Consider the following 17449-nt stretch of genomic DNA (forward strand, 5'->3'; position numbering starts at 1 on the left):
ACCTATCGCCGGACGATATGACTGACAGAGTCAGGGGTCGTTCCTGCAGCCGCGGCGACGCCACTTAAAGGGCAGGTGTCGGGCGGCAACTTTTTATTTTGGCCGACTGCCAGCACCTGCCCCCTTCCCCTTTCTTCTTCGGGGTGTCGGCCGTGATCGCACAGCCCGGCGCTCCTCTTGATCCGACACCCCACTCCCCGATGGTCCAGCAGGGCCCCGGCGTGCGCAGTGCTAGGCCCCTCCCCTTTAATCAGGGAGGGAGGTCTGCTATGACACGGTGCTTTGTGCCGATGGGCGTGGCACTTTTACACGAAGAGCCGTGAAATTCACTGGTAGCGCCTCAAGACGGAGGGGAGCGCTTCCAGTAGCACCCTGCCTCCTGCTTGGGGCGCTACCGCTGAATTTAATGCGCAGGGGCGCTAACTTTTTCAGGGTGCTAAAATTAGCCGTGGTGACGTTAGCGACCCAAAGGGGGCGCCACCGAATTTCCCCCTAAGAGTCTAAATGGGCTGGAGGAGCAGAGGGTTCCAGGGATACAGATACACAAATCACTAAAAGTAGCAACACAGGTTAATAAGGCCATTAAAAAAAAAGCACTGGGGTACATTCCTAAAGGAGCCTTCTGTTCCGTGCCTAGGAGCTCTGAACCATGGCAGAGAGCAGCTGGGACAAGTTTCTCACACGCCTCGAGATCAACCCGCACGGCAACTTTGCTGTCAGTGAAGAGAGACAAGAAAGACCAAAGTGCCGTTTGCCCCTCTCAGTGTGGCCTTGAAGGACTGTGTCCAGGCTGGAGTTCTGTTCCCACCATATGATCCTCCCCCAGATTGTCCTTTCTGAGCTCCAGCCAGGTGATGCTAAACACTCAGGTGGGAAAGACAAAAATCTACAACAATGTGTTTAAAACAAAGTTGATTTATTTGACATCTATCCAGAATATTACACTCCAGCCCAGTTCCCGGAGTTAATAACATCAGCAGAAACAATCCCAAACTGTCAGAATTAACATGGTTCAGTCCTGGATGTGATTAACAGCAGCAACAACAACAGAATCCAACCCCTGCAGTCACTTGTGAACTTGCTGGTGTCTCAGCAGGTTGAATGAATTAGTGAATCCCTTCCCACACACGGAGCAGGTGAACGGCCTCTCCCCAGTGTGAACTCGCTGGTGTCTCAGCAGGTGGGATGACTGAGTGAATCCCTTCCCACACATGGAGCAGGTGAACGGCTTCTCCCCAGTGTGAGTGCGCTGGTGGACAGTCAGCGCAGATGACTGCCTGAACCCAGTCCCGCAGTGAGAGCACCTGAATGGCATCTCCCCAGTGTGAGTGCGCTGGTGTACAATGAGCTCAGATGATCGCCTGAACTCAGTCCCGCAGTGAGAGCAGGTGAATGGTCTCTCCCCAGTGTGAACACGTTGATGGCGTATCAGTTCCCCGGAACCTTTATAACACTTCCCACAGTCCGAACAGTTAAAAGGTCTCTCCTCAGTGTGAACTCGCTGGTGATTCAGCAGGGTGGCTGAATCAGTGAATCCCTTACCACACTCTGAGCAGGTGAACGGCCTCTCCCCGGTGTGAACACGCTGGTGTGTCAGCAGGTTGGATGAATTAGTGAATCCCTTCCCACACTCTGAGCAGGTGAACGGCCTCTCCCCGGTGTGAATGCGCTTGTGTCTCGATAGGCCAGAGGGTTGGCTGAAGCCTCGTCCACACACAGAACACGTGTACGGTTTCTCCCCGCTGTGAACGGTGCTCTTTGCTTCCATGTTCAGAGGCCGGTGATATTCAGATCCGATGAGTCAAGTGAATCTGTCAGATCTTGAAGTGAGGTTTGGTTTGAGCTTACCATCTGTAAATCCTCCCCGTCCAGTGTCCTGTAAAATTAATTTAAAACAGGGAGTGTGAGAGACAACCCACAAAGGTAGGTTGTGAAATTGAGCTCAGTGAATCTGGTCATTTGGTGGGCCGGCACTAGAAAAAAGTGACCATGAAAGCTGCCGGATTGTCATAAAAACCCAACTGGTTCACTAATGTCCTGCAGAGAAGGGAATCCACCACCTGGCCTGGGCCTACACAAGACTCTGGCCTCTATGGGAGGAGAGAGGTGGGAGGGGGAGGGGGCGAAGGAAAGGAACTTTATACATCTGCAACTCGACCAGAACTTTGATAGAACCTCCAAAACCCGCAACCTCCACCACCTAGAAGGACAAGGGCAGCTGTTGTATGGGAGCACCATCACATCCAAGTTCCCCTCCAAGTCACACATCATCCTGACTCAGATATATTCATCGTTACTGGGTTAAAATCCTGGAACTCCTTACCTAACAGCATTGTGGGAATACCTTCACCACACGGACTGCAGTAGTTCAAGAAGGCGACTCACCACCCCCTTCTCAACGGGAAACTGGGGATTGGCAATATTTGCTGCTTTTGCGAGCGACACCCACATCCCAAGAATGAATTAAAACAAATCTGCAGATGTAAACTGGATTAAAAGCCTGTACAGAAATACTTATTCCTAAAACAATACTCTTTTACATTGTACGGACAGTGTCTGTGTAACAACCTAATCTCCACTAGAATCCACCTCCCTTGACAGTCTCACATTGGAAATTGTTGGGTCCTCCTGGGCTCAGAAGTACTGGGGGTTAAACCCAACAGCTTCTCCTCCATCTCCACTCCAGTTCAAACTGAAGCATAGAAACATACAAACATAGAAGATAGGAGCAGGAGTAGGCCATTTGGCCCCTCTAGCCTGCTCCGCCATTCAATGCGATCATGGCTGATCATCAAAATTCAGTAACCGGTCCCTACTTTCTCCCCACACCCCTTGATCCCTTTAGCCTTAAGAAATATATCCAACTCCTTCTTGAATATATTTAATGTATTGGCCTCTGCTGCCTTCTGTGGGAGAGAATTCCACAGGTTCACCACTCTCTGGGTGAAGAAATTCCTCCTAATTTCTGTCCTAAATGGCTTACCCCGTATCCTTAGACTGTGACCACTGATTCTGGACTCCCCGACCATCGGGAACATCCTTCCTGCATCTAGTCTGTCCAGTCCTGTCAGAATTTTATAAGTTTCAATGAGACCCCCTCTCATTCTTCTAAACTCCAGTGAGTACAAGCCCAATCCTCCCAATCTCTCCTCATACGTCATTCCTGCCATCCCAGGTATCAGCCTGGTGACTCTTCGTTGAACTACTTCCCCGGCAAGAACATCCTTCCTCAAATAAGGCGACCAAAACTGCGCACAATACTCACGATGTGGTCTCACCAAGGCCCTGTACAACTGCAGCAAGACATCCTTGTTCCTGTGCTCAAACCCTCTCGCTACGAAGGCCAACATACCATTTGCCTTCTTAACCGCCTGCTGCACCTGCATGCTTACCTTCAGCGATTGGTGCACAAGGACACCCAGGTCTCGTTGCACTTCCCCTTCTCCCAATCTATTGCCATTCAGATAATAATCTGCCTTCCCGTTTTTGCCATCAAAGTGGATAACCTCGTATTTATCCACATTATACTGCATCTGCCATGTTTCTGCCCAATCACCCAACCTGTCCAAATCATACTGGAGTTTTTCGGCATCCTCCTCACACACGCCCACCCTGCTTTGTGTCGTCTGCAAACTTGGAGATGTTACATCTAGTTCCCTCGTCTAGATCATTTATATATATTGTGAATAGCTGGGGTCCTAGGACCGATCCCTGCGGTACCCCACTAGTCACTGCCTGCCACTCGGAAAAAGACCCGTTTATTCCAACTCTTTGTTTCCTGTCTGCCAACCAGTTCTCTATCCAAGTCAGTACCTTGCCCCCAATCCCATGTGCCTTAACTTTACACGCTAATCTCTTATACGGTACCTTATCGAAAGCCTTCTGAAAGTCCAAATACACCACATCCACTGGTTCTCCCTTATCTATTCTACCAGTTACATCCTCAAAAAATTCCAGTAGATTAGTCAAGCATGATTTACCTTTTGTAAATCCATGTTGACTTTGTCCGATCCTGTCACTGTTTTCCAAGTGCTCTGCTATTACATCTTTTATAATGGACTCTAGCATTTTCCCCACTACCGATATAATTCCCCGTTTTCTCTCTACCACCTTTTTTGAATAGTGGGGTAATATTAGCTACCCTCCAACCCATGGGAACTGTTCCAGAGTCTATTGAATTTTGGAAGATGACCAGCAATGCATCTACTATTTCTAGGGCCACTTCCTGAAGTACCCTAGGATGTCGACTATCAGGCCCTGGGGATTTATCGGCCTTCAATCCCATCAATTTCCCTAACACCATTTCCCTACAAATACTGATTTCTTTCAGTTCCTCCCTCTCATTAGACCCGATGTTCCCCGACATCTCTGGGAGGTTATTTGTGTCCTCCTTTGTGAAGACAGAACCAAAGAATGTATTTAATTGGCCTGCCATTTCTTTGTTCCCCATTCTAAATTCCCCTGATTCTGACTGCAAGGGACCTATGCTTGACTTCACCAATCTTTTTCTCTTCACATATCTACAGTTAGTTTTTATGTTCCCTGAAAGCTAACTCTCACACTCTATTTCCTCCCTCTTAATTAATCCCTTTGTCCACCTTTGCTGAATCCTAAACTGCTCCCAATCCTCAGGTTTACTACTTTTTCTGGCCAATTTATATGTCCTCTCCTTGGATCTTATGCTATCCCTAATTTCCCTTGTTAGCCACGGTTGAGTCACATTTTTTGTTTTATTTTTATGCCAAACAGGGATGAACAAATTCTGTAGTTCATCCATGCGATCTTTGAATGTTTGCCATTGCCTATCCACCATCAAGCCTTTGAGTAGCATTCCCCAATCAATCCAACCCAACTCGCGCCTCATACCATCGTAGTTTCCTTTATTTAAATTCAGGACCCTAGTCTCTGAGTCAACTACTTCACTCTCCATCTTAATGAAAACTACTATCATATTATGATCGCTCTGACCGAAGGGGCCTCGCACAACAAGATTGCAAATTAATCCTTTCTCATTACATAATACCCAGTCTAAGATGGCCTGATCTCTAGTTGGTTTCTCAACATATTGGTCCAGGAAACCATCCCGTAAACACTCCAGGAATTCCTCCTCCACAGTATGGTTACTAATTTGGTTAGCCCAATCTATATGTAGATTAAAGTCACCCATGATAACTGCTGTGCCCTTATTGCACGCATCTCTAATTTCCCATTTAATGCCATCCCCAACTTCCGCATTATTGTTTGGAGGTCTGTATAACACTCCCACTAACGTTTTCTGCCCCTTGGTATTTCTCATCTCTACCCATACAGATTCCACATCATCAGAGCTAATATCCTTCCTTTCAATTGTGTTAATCTCCTCTTTAAAAAGCAATGCTACCCCACCTCCTTTTCCTTTTTGCCTATCTTTCCTGAATATTGAATACCCCTGGATGTTAAGTTCCCAGCCTTGGTCACCCTGGAGCCATGTTTCCGGAATCCCAATCATATCATATCCGTTTACCTCTATTTGCGCAACTAATTCATCCACCTTATTACGAATGCTCTTCGCATTAAGACACAAGGCCTTCAGGCTTGTTTTTTTAACACTCTTACGCCTTTTAGAATTATTATTTACTGTGGCTATGTTTGATTTAAACCCATGATTTCTCTGACCGCCACCTTTGTTTTTCTCCTTCCTGTCTTTTGCTTCTTTCCTTGTTTCCCTTTCCTCTGTCTCCCTGCTCAGGTTCCCAACCCTCTGCCATTTTAGTTTAAACCCTCCCCCAGAGCACTAGCAAACACTTCCCCTAGGACATCGGTCCCGGTCCTGCCCAGGTGCAGACCATCCGGTTTGTACTAGCCCCACCTCCCCCAGAACCGGTTCCAATGTCCCAGGAATTTGAATCCCTCCCCCTTGCACCATTACTCTAGCCACGTAGTCATCTGAAATATCCTTCTATTTCTACTCTGACTAGCACGTGGCACTGGTAGCAATCCTGAGATTACTACCTTGGAGGTCCTATTTTTTAATTTACCTCCTAACCCCCTATATTCAGCTTTTAGGACATCATCCTGTTTTTTTACCTATATCATTGGTACCTATATACACCACGACAATTGGCTGTTCACCCTCCCCTTCCAAAATGTTCTGCAGCCGCTCTGAGACATCCTTGATCCTTGCACCAGGAAGGCAACATACCATCCTGGAGTCACGTTTGCGGCCGCAGAAACGCCTATCTGTTCCCCTTACAATAGAATCCCTTATTACTACAGCTCTCCCACTCTTTTTCCTCCCGTCCTGTGCAGCAGAACCACCCACGGTGCCAGGAAGTTGGATGCTGCTGCCTTCCCCTGATAAACCATCCTCCGCAACAATATCCAAAGTGGTATATCTTTTTGAGAGGGGGATGCCCACAGGGGACCCCTGCACTACCTGCCTGCGCCTACTACTCTGCCTGGTGGTCACCCATTCTCTTCCTGCCTGTGCAGCCTTTACCTGCGGTGTGACCAACTCCCTAAACGTGCTATCCACGATGTCCTCAGCATCGCAAATGCTCCAGTATGTATCCACTCGCAGCTCCTGCGCCACAATGCGGTCTGTCAGTAGCTGCAGCTGGATACACTTCCCGCACACATGGTTATCAGGGACACAGGAAGTGTCAAAAGAACTACAGACACCCAATAAACTCTGCCACCTCGCTCTTTATATCACCGCCGCCGCTCCTCACAGGTCCGCTGCTGTGGGGCCTACCTGCTCCACCACCTCGCTTTATATCACCACCGCTGCTCCTCACAGGTCTGCCGCCGCTACCACTGTGGGGCCTACCTGTGCCTCGGATAAGATGCATAGAAGATAGGAGCAGGAGTTGGCCATTCGGCCCCTCGAGTACTTGAAGGAAAGAAATTTGCAGGGTTACGGGGAAAGAGCGGGGAGTGGGACTCACTTAAGTGGTCTTGCAGAGAGCTGGCACGGGCTCGACTGGCCGAATGGACTCCTTCTGTGCTGTAACCATTCTATGATTCTATAAAATATTAGAAAGTTTGTTCCACAGAAGCACGGGGTTTTTCTGCTTTTATTGATGAACTTAAAAAGTCTCTATTAAAACCTGAGCCAGTGTGTTGTGAGCTAAAGAGCCTTGTGTCCAATGAGGGGCATAAAGGCCCACAGCCTCCCCCGGCCCCGGGCCCTGAACAAGGGACTGGAGAAACTCGCTGCCCTGCAGATCAGACAATCAGCCGGCGCTAGTCCCGCCCCTCAGGCTCCCCGATTGGTTGGAGGACCCGCCGCCGGCTCCCTCCTCCAGCCCCGCCCCGCTCGCTCCCTATTGGTCGGAAGCTCCTGTCAATCAGGCCGCGGGCCCGGATCACGTGTCCCTGAGGACATCACGTGCACCGTCCAACTGACGCCGCTTGGTCCGGGGCCTCGCGGATTCTCAGGTTTTTCTATTTCTCTTTATTCTCTCCCGATCCACCCCTCCCCCCCACGCGATTCTCCACCCAATCGGAGCGGAGAAAACTCACTTTGCGTCACCGATCGCGACTCTGGAACCGACACCAAGGCCTTTCCCCGGAATGGCCCGCGCCGACTCCATCTGGCAGGATCCGAGTGCGCAGGCGTAGCTCTGAATCGGGGAGGGGGGTTGGTGTCCTCTGGGCATGCGCGGTTATTACCCTTGGTGACCGGGAAGGGTCGCTGTGCCGGACTCGGTCCAAACCGCCGCTCCTTGTACGCATGCGCGGACGCTCGGCTGTCAATCAACCATCAGCCAGAAGAGGTCGCTAGTGAGACCAGTGAAGGAAGAAAGACTTGCATTTCTATAGCGCCTTTCACCACCACCGGATGTCCCAAAGCGTTTTACAGCCAATGAAGTAGTCACTGTTGTAATGTAGGAAACGCAGCAGCCAATTAGCGCACAGCGCGCTCCCACAAACAATGTTGATTGAGGGATAAACACATTGGCTAGGACACCAGGGATAACTCCCCTGCTCTTATTCAAATAGTGCCATAGGATCGTTGACGTCCACCTGAGAGCAGATAGGGCCTCGGTTTAACGTCTCCTCCAAAAAACAGCACCTCCGACAGTGCCGCACTCCCTCAGCACTGCACTGGAGTGTCAGTCTAGATTTTGTGTTCAATTCTCTGGAGTGAGACTTGAACCCACAACTTTCTGACTCAGAGGCGAGAGTGCTACCCACTGAGCCACTGGCTGACACTAAAGAACAAGCAGTTCTGACGAAAGGTCATCGACCTGAAACGTTAAATCTGTTTCTGTCTCCACAGATGTTGCCTGACCTGCTGAGTATTTCCAGCATTTTCTGTTTTTGTTAAAGAAACGAGGGAGTGATTGCTGACAGGAAGAATGTTGGGTCGACCTGCGCATGCGCACCGCCCTGGCGGCTGAGGCGAAACACCGACTCACCCCCACCTGAGCCGCGCACGTGTACCAGATGTTACGGCTCCGCATGCGCGCCTGATGTTCCAACCGCGGGGTTTTGTGCACTGAGCATGCGCATTGTGGACCGATCGGGACGGGCGATTGTAGAGCAGGACGGAGAGCGTGGGAGCCATGAGCACAGGCGCGGGGCTCAGTCAACAGAGGGCTTTCTGCAGCGCCGGGGGCTTGTGGGTATTGCAGCCGCCATTACTGCTGATCCTTTCAACCAACCTGTGCAGCAGCTGGGGCCTGAAAATCAGCTTCACTGCCCCTAGGTTCGGAAAGGGGAAAATTAAACAACAGTTTGCCTCTGATCCTTTTCTGAACTCGATTTACAGGGTTATAGAAGTGGAGCAGTTACAGGCGGGAAGCTCAGACCAAACATCACGTCAAAATCTGACAGAGTCACTCGATTCATCAGGACCTGAATATCATCGGCCTTTGCACATGGAAGGAGAAAGCAGCGATGACAAACCGCACACGTGTCCAGTGTGTAGACACGGATTCAGCCGATCGCCTGACCTGGTGAGACACGTGCACCGTCACACCGGGGAGAAACCGGGTTTAGGTGGGGATGGTGGGAAGGGAGTCAGTTCCCCGTCTGCATTGGAAGTTCAACAGCGCAGTCACACCAGGGACAGTCCGTTCACCTGCTCCGTGTGTGGAAAGGGATTTGTTTGTTCATCCCACCTGCAAACACACCAGCGAGTTCACACTGGGGAGAGACCATTTCAATGTCCTGACTGTGGGAAGAGCTTTAAAAGCCCCGGGCATCTGAAGCGACACCAGCTTGTTCACACTGATGAGAGGCCGTTTACATGTTCTCACTGTGGGAAGAGCTTTAAAATCCCCCAGGAGCTCAAGCAACACCAGTGAGTTCACACTGGGGAGAGGCTGTTCACCTGCTTCATGTGTGGGAAGGGATTCACTCAGTCATCCACCCTGCAGACACACCAGCGAGTTCACACTGACGAGAGACCCTTTAAATGTTCTGGCTGTGGGAAAAGCTTTAAAAGCTCCAGGGAGCTGAAGAGACACCGGCTCCTGTACACTGGTGAGAGGCCGTTCACCTGCTCCGTGTGTGGGAAGGGATTCACTGAATCCTCCAACCTGCTGTCACACCAGCTTGTTCACACTGACGAGAGACCCTTTAAATGTTCTAACTTGTGGGAAGAGCTTTAAAATCTCAAAGAGCCTTAAGGGACACCAGTGTCTTCACACTGATCATCGAATCTAACAGCACAGAAGGAGGTGATTCGGCCCATCGTGTCTGTGCCGGCTCTTTGAAAGAGCTGTCCAATTTAGTCCCAAACACCGGCTTTATCCCCAGAACTCTGCAAACTAGTCCTCTTCAAGGACCTATCCAATTACTGTTTGAAAGTTCCTGTGGAACCTGATTCCAGCATCCTTTCAGATGGTGCATTCCAGATCTTAACAACCCTCTGTGTGAAAACAATTCTCCTCATTCCCCTCTAGTTCTTTGAGCAACTATTTTAAATCTGTGACCTTTGGTTACCGACCCACTTGCCAGAGTGAACAGTTTCTCCCTACGTGCTCGATCAAAACCCCTCATCATTTTGAACCCCTCTATTAGGTCTCCTCTTAACCTTCTCTGCTCTAAGGGGAACAATCCCAGCTTCTCCAATCTCTCCACACAACTGAAGTCCCTCATCCCTGGTACCATCCTGGTCAACCTCCTCTGCACCTTCTCCAAGGCCTTGACATCCTTCCTAAAGTGTGGTGCCCAGAACTGTACACAAGACTCCAGCTGAGGCCAAAACCCTGCAGCTGTACAAAACCCTGGTTAGACCACACCTGGAGCACTGTGAGCAGTTCTGGGCACCACACCTTAGGAAGGATATATTGGCCTTGGAGGGAGTGCAGCGTAGGTTTACCAGAATGATACCCGGACTTCAAGGGTTAAGTTACGAGGAGAGATTATATAAATTAGGGGTGTATTCCCTGGAATTTAGAAGATTAAGGTGTGATCTGATCGAAGTTTTCAGGATATTAAGGGAAACAGATAGGGTAGATAGGGAGAAACTATTTCTGCTGGTTGGGGATTCTAGGACTGGGGGCATAGTCTAAAAATTAGAGCCAGACCTTTCAGGAGTGAAATTAGGAAACACTTCTACACACAAAGGGTGGTAGAAGTTTGGAACTCTCTTCCACAAACGGCAATTGATGCGAGATCAACTGTTCATTTTCAATCTGAGATTGATAGGTTTTTGTTACCCAAAGGTATTAAGGGATATGGGCCAAAGGCGGGTGTATGGAGTTAGGTCACAGATCAGCCATGATCTCATTGAAAGGCGGAACAGGCTCGAGGGGCTGAATGGCCTCCTCCTGTCCTGATACAAAGATGGGTGGGAAAGCAAGTTGTGCAGAGGACTCAAAGAACCTGCAAAGGGATATAGACAGGCTAAGTGAGCGGGCAAACATTTGGCAGATGGAGTATAATGTGGGAAAGTGCGAGGTTATACACTTTGGCAGGAAAAATAAAAAAACAAATTATTTAAATGGAGAGAGATTACAAAATGCTACAGTTCAGAGGGACCTGGGGGTCCTTGTGTATGAAACACAAAAAGTTACCATGCAGGTACAGCAAGTAATCAAAAAGGCAAATGGGATGTTGGCCTTTATTTCAAGGGGGTTGGAGTATAAAAGCAGGGAAGTCCCGCTACAACTGTACAGGGTATTGGTGAGACCACACCTGGAGTACTGCGTACAGTTTTGGCCTCCTTATTTAAGGAAGGATATACTTGCATTGGAGGCAGTTCAGAGACGATTCACGAGGTTGATTCCAGAGATGAAGGGGTTAACTTATGAAGAAAGGTTGAGCAGGCTAGGCCTATACTCATTGGAATTTAGAAGAATGAGGGGTGATCTTATTGAAACATATAAGATACTGAGGGGGCTCGACAAGGTAGATGCAGAGAGGATGTTTCCCCTCGTGGGGAAATCTAGAACGCAGGGGCACAGATTTAGATGAAAGGGTCGCCCCTTTAGAACTGAGATGAGGAGGAATTTCTTCTCTCAGAGGGTCGTAAATCTGTGGAATTCTCTGCCGCAGAGAGCTGTGCAGGCTGGGTCATTAAATATATTTAAGGTGGAGATAGACAAATTTTTGCAAGATAAGGGAGTGAAGGGTTATGGGGAGCGGGCAGGGAAGTGGCTTTGAGCCCAAGACCAGCCATGATCTTACTGAATGGCGGAACAGGCTCGAGGGGCTGAATGGCCTCCTCCTGTCCTATGTTCCTAACTAGTGATTTGTAAAGGTTTAGTGTAACTTCCTTGTTTTTGTATTCAATGGCCCTATTTACAAAGCCAAGTATCCCATACGCTTTCTGAAACCTCACCAACTTGCCGTGGCACTTTCAAAGATTTGTGAATATGGTCCCCCAGGTCCCTCTGCTCTTGCACCCCCTCAAAATAGTCCCATTTAGATTATACGGCCTCTCCCTGTTGTTTCTCCCAAAGTGCATCACTTCACACTTATCCTCATTTAATTTAATCTGCCTTGTGTCTGCTCATTTCACAGTCTGTCTCTGTCCTCCTGAAGTCTGCTACGACTATGCTCACTATTTACTACGTTGCCAAGTTTTGTATCAGCTGCAAACTTTGAAATTGTACACCTATACCCAAGTCCAGGTCAGTTATATATAACAAGAAAAGCAATGGTCCTAATCCTGACCCCTGGGGGAACCCACTGCATACTTCCCTCCAGTCAGAAAAACATCCCTCAGCACTGCTCACTGTCTCCTCTCCCTTAGCCAATTAGCAGGAGTGGGCCATTCGGCCCCTCGAGCCTGCTCCGCCATTCAATAAGATCATGGCTGATCGTCGATCTCCATATCCCTTGATTCCCCCAGAGTCCAACAATCTATCTATCTCAGTCTTGAATATACTCAAAGACTCAGCATTCACAGCCCTCTGGGGCAGTGAATTCCAAAGATTCACAACCCTCTGAGTGAAGAAATTCCTCCTCATCTCAGTCTTAAATGGCTGACCCCTTATCCTGAGACTGTGCCCCCTAGTTCTAGACACTCCAGCCAGGGGAAACAACCTCGCAGCATCTACCCTGTCAATCCCCTTCAGAATCTTGTATGTTTCAATGAGATCACCTCTCATTCTTCTAAACTCCAGAGAGTATCGGCCCATTCTACACAATCTCTCATCATAGGACAGCCCTCTCATCCCAGGAATCAATCTAGTGAACCTTCGTTACACCGCCTCCAAGGCAAGTATATCCTTCCTTAGATAAGGAGACCAAAACTGTGCCCAGTACTCCAGGTGTGGTCTCACCAAGGCCCTGTACAATTGGAGCAAGACTTCCTTACTCTTATACTCCAACCCCCTTGCAATAAAGGCCAACATGCCATTTGCCTTCCTTATTGCTTGCTGTACCTGCACGCTAGCTTTCTGTGTTTCTTGCACGAGGACACCCAAATCTCTCTGAACACCAACATTTGAAAGTTTCTCACCATTTAAAAAATATTCTGTTTTTCTATTCTTCCTACCAAAGTGAATAACCTCACATTTCCCCACAAAACACTCCATCTGCCACCTTACTGCCCACTCACTCAGTCTATCTATATCCCTTTGCAGAGTCTGTGTGTTCTCCTCACAGCTTACTGTCCCACCTAGCTTTGTATCATCAGCAAACTTGGATACATTACACTCGGTCCCTTCATCTAGGTCATTAATATAGATTGTAAATAGCTGAGGCCCCAACACTGATCCTTGCGGCACCCCACTAGTTACAGCCTGCCAACCTGAAAAAGGTCCGTTTATCCCTACTCTGTTTTCTGTCTGTTAACCAATCCTCTATCCATGCTACTATATTACCCCCAACCCCGTGAGCCCTAATCTTGTGTAATAATATTTTATGTGGCACCTTATCGAATGCCTTTTGGAAATCCAAATATACTACATCCACTGGTTCCCCTTTATAAACCCTGCTAGTTACATCCTCAAATAACTCTAATAAATTTGTCAAACACTATTTCCCTTTCATAAAACCATGTTCACTCAGCCTAACCATGTTATGATTTTCTAAGTGCCCTGATACAACTTCCGTAACAATGGATTCCAGCATTTTCCCAACGACTGATGTCAGGCTAACTGGTCTGTCGTTCCCTGTTTTTTCTCTCGCTCCTTTCTTGAATAGCGGTATTACATTTGCGACCTTCCAATCCGCTGGGACCGTTCTAGAATCTCGGGAATTTTGGAAGATCAAAACCAATGCATCCACGATCTCTTCAGCCACCTCTTTTAGAACCCGAGGATGTAGGCCGTCAGGTCCAGGGGATTTGTCGGCTTTTAGTCCCATTAGTTTCTCTAGTACTTTACATGAAGTTCCTCACCCTCATTAAACCCTCGGTTCCCCACCATCTTTGGTATGCTTTTGTGTCTTCTACTGTGAAGACAGATACAAAATATTTGTTTTAACGTTTCTGCCATTTCCTTATTCCCCATAATAATTTCTCCTGTCTCTACCTCTAAGGGACCAACGTTGTCAGCTAGAGCTCAGCTGGCAGCTCATTATCAAGATGTTGTAAATGTTCTTAATGTTCAATATATTTATTTAAAAAAAAGTTGGAAGCTCACTCACCTCTGAGTCAGAAGGTTGTGGGTTCAAGTCCCACTCCAGGGACTCGAGCACATAAAGCTAGGCAGACACTCCAGTGCAGTGCTGAGGGAGTGCTGCACTGTCGGAGGGGCCGTCTTTCTGATGAGACGTTAAACCGAGGCCCCGTCTGCCCTCTCAGGTGGATGTAAAAGATCCCATGGCACTATTTCGAAGAGGAGTCGGGAAGTTATCCCGGAGTCCTGGCCAATATTTATCCCACAACCAACATAACAAAATCAGATTATCTGGTCATTATCACATTGCTGTTTGTGGCAGCTTGCTGTGCGCTGCCACATTTCAACAGTGACTCCGCTTCAAAAAGTACTTCATTGACTGTAAAGCGCTTTGAGACGTCCGCTGGTCGTGAATGGCGCTATATAAATGCAAGTCTTTCTTTACTTATGCTACTCTCTTCCTCTTTGATGCTTTTGATTTAATTTTTAAACATTTAAGAAATTATTGCAGTGACAAAGGCTGTCTCTGAAACTGCAGGAAATTTGTCTTTAAATAAGTTTTTTTAATTTATTATTTTTAAAATTTGCCAGGCCCGCAGTCTGCGGCCCCTCTCCCAGATTCCAGCCCCAGCTCTGTGCTGCCTGCGGCCCCTCTCCCAGATTCCAGCCCCGGCTCTGTGCTGCCTGCGGCCCCTCTCCCAGATTCCAGCCCCAGCTCTGTGCTGCCTGCGGCCCCTCTCCCAGATTCCAGCCCCAGCTCTGTGCTGACTGAGCTGCTCTCACCTGGGGACAGCGCGTCACAATCGGCCCCAGCGCACCTGAGCTGGAGAGGAGGCCCCGCCCCCTTGCCGCGCCAGCATTGGTGGGCGGACCCGGGCCCGCCCTCTTCCTATTGGTCAGAGCTCCCGTCAGTCACAGGCTATGCTGGGCCGGCCGCCATCTTCCTCTGATGACGTCACAATCGGGCCCCAGCCTCAGGGCCGGGTAGAAAGGTCCCGCCCCCTAGCCGCGCCGCCATTGATTGGAGGACCAGGCCGCCCAGTTCAGTCCTCCCAGCTCAGCCCTCTTCCTATTGGTCAGCGCTCCCGTCAGTCACAATCACCTTACTCCGGCTCACTCCGCCACAGCTCGCGGTTCAATCCGCTCCGTCCGGTGACCGCGGAGGCCCCGCCCGCCCCGACTCTCAGGTTTGGTTTTCTCGTATTTTACTTTATAATCTCAATCTCCGCTCCCCCCTCACCTCGATTTAAATCGATTCCCAAACACTTTACTTTATCCGGCCGCTGATTCCGCCTCTTCCCGGGCCCGGCCTTCCGTCTGCTCTCTGCAGGCCCCGCGCAGGCGCACTGGCAGTCTGGTTTTCTGGTGGGGCCGAATGAGCATGCGCGGCCCCGCCCCTCCACATTTAAAGACACACCCACCCCCTCCACATTTAAAGGGACACCCACACCCCTCCACATTTAGCGGGACACCCACCCCCTCCACATTTAAAAGGACACCCACCCCCTCCACATTTAAAAGGACACACACCCCCTCCACATTTAAAGGGACACCCACCCCCCTCCACATTTAAAGGGACACCCACCCCCTCCACATTTAAAAGGACACCCACCCCCTTCACATTTAAAGGGAGAACCACTCCCTCCACATTTAAAGGGACTCCCTCCCCCCTCTCGTGCGTTCTTCTGATTAAAGGGACAGCGACAATTCCCCCGGCCACTGTACCTTAGCAAGGATGTGAAAGACCTTGAGAGCGGGAAGAGGTTTACGCACTCATCCGATCATGGCTGATCATCCAAATTCAGTACCCGGTCCCTGCTTTCTCCCCATACCCCTTGCTCCCTTTAGCCTTAAGAAATATATCCAACTCCTTCATGAATATATTTAATGAAGTGGCCTCCACTGCCTTCTGTGGTGGAGAATTCCACAGGTTCACCACTCTCTGGGCCAAGAAATTCCTCCTCATTTCTGTCCTAAATGGCCTACCCTTTATCCTTAGACTGTGTCCCCTGGTTCTGGACTCCCCGACCATCGGGAACATCCTTCCTGCATCTAGTTTGTCCAGTCCTGTCAGAATTTTATAAGTTTCAATGAGATCACCTCTCATTCTTCCAAACTCCAGTGAATACAAGTCCAATCGACCCAATCTCTCCTCATACGTCATTCCTGCCATCCCAGGTATCAGCCTGGTTAATCTTCGCTGAACTCCTTCCATGGCAAGAACATCCTTCCTCAGATAAGGCGACCAAAACTGCACACAATACTCAAGATGTGGTCTCACCAAGGCCCTTTACAACTGCAGCAAGACATCCTTGTTCCTGTACTCAAAACCTCTCGCTACGAAGGCCAACATACCATTTGCCTTCTTAACTGCCTGCTGCACCTGCATGCTTACCTTCAGCGACTGGTGCACAAGGACACCCAGGTCTCGTTGCACTTCCCCTTCTCCCAATCTATTGCCATTTAGATAATAATCTGCCTTCCTGTTTTTGACACCAAAGTGGATAACCTCACATTTATCCACATTATATTGCATCTGCCATGTTTCTGACCAATCACCCAACATGTCCAAATCATCCTGGAGTTTCTCGACATCCTCCTCACAGCACACACGCCCACCCAGCTTTGTGTCGTCTGCAAATTTGGAGATATTACATCTAGTTCCCTTGTCCAGATCATTTATATATATTGTGAATAGAATCACAGAATCACAGAAACCCCACAGTGCAGATAGAGGCCATTTCGGCCCATCGAGCCTGCACCGACACATATCCCACCTGATCCCCGTAACCCCTACACCAACACATATCCCACCCTATCTCCGTAACCCCACACATTTTAATCCCCCTAACACTAAGGGTCAATTTATCATAGCCAATCAACCTAACCTGCACATCTTTGGATAGCTGGGGTCCTAGGACCGATCCTTGCGGTACCCCACTAATCACTGCCTGCCATTCGGAAAAAGACCCGTTTATTCCAACTCTTTGCTTTCTGTCTGCCAACCAGTTCTCTATCCAAGTCAATACCTTGCCCCCAATCCCATGTGCCTTAACTTTACACGCTAATCTCTTATGCGGGACCTTATCGAAGGCCTTCTGAAAGTCCAGATACACCACATCCACTGGTTCTCCCTTATCTATTTTACCAGTTACATCCTCAAAAAATTCCAGTAGATTAGTCAAGCAGGATTTACCTTTTGTGAATCCATGTTGACTTTGTCCGATCCTGTCACTGTTTTCCAAGTGCTCTGCTATTACATTTTTATATCGGACTCTAGCATTTTCCCCACTACCGATGTCAGGCTTACCTGTCTGTAATTCCCCGTTTTCTCTCTACCACCTTTTTTGAATAGTGGGGTAACATTAGCTACCCTCCAATCCATGGGTACTGTTCCAGATTCCATCGAATGTTGGAAGATGATCAGCAATGCATCTACTATTTCT

At 48.8% G+C, this 17449-nt stretch overlaps 2 protein-coding genes across 2 annotated transcripts in view; one reads left to right on the plus strand and one right to left on the minus strand.

Moving 5' to 3' along the window:
• Nucleotides 1-17449, plus strand: part of LOC147091836 (uncharacterized) — a 1030142-nt gene that overhangs the window by 82760 nt on the left and 929933 nt on the right. The window lies entirely within an intron of this gene.
• On the minus strand, nucleotides 905-15388 carry LOC147091838 (uncharacterized). Its single transcript, XM_085976898.1, has 2 exons — nucleotides 15244-15388; nucleotides 905-1876 (listed from the first exon to the last, which is right to left on the minus strand). Exon 2 carries the CDS (start codon nucleotides 1766-1768, stop codon nucleotides 1067-1069), a length of 702 nt encoding a protein of 233 aa, XP_085833024.1. The 5' UTR covers nucleotides 1769-1876; nucleotides 15244-15388; the 3' UTR covers nucleotides 905-1066.

Source organism: Somniosus microcephalus, unplaced genomic scaffold, assembly GCF_052327205.1.
Source record: "Somniosus microcephalus isolate GS21.2 unplaced genomic scaffold, FLI_Smic_1.0 unresolved_chr3, whole genome shotgun sequence".
Taxonomy (NCBI): domain Eukaryota; kingdom Metazoa; phylum Chordata; class Chondrichthyes; order Squaliformes; family Somniosidae; genus Somniosus; species Somniosus microcephalus.

Coding starts and splice junctions, on each gene's coding strand:
- LOC147091838 (XM_085976898.1), bottom strand. CDS start 1,768: ATGGAAGCAAAGAGCACCGTTCACAGCGGGGAGAAACCGTACACGTGT.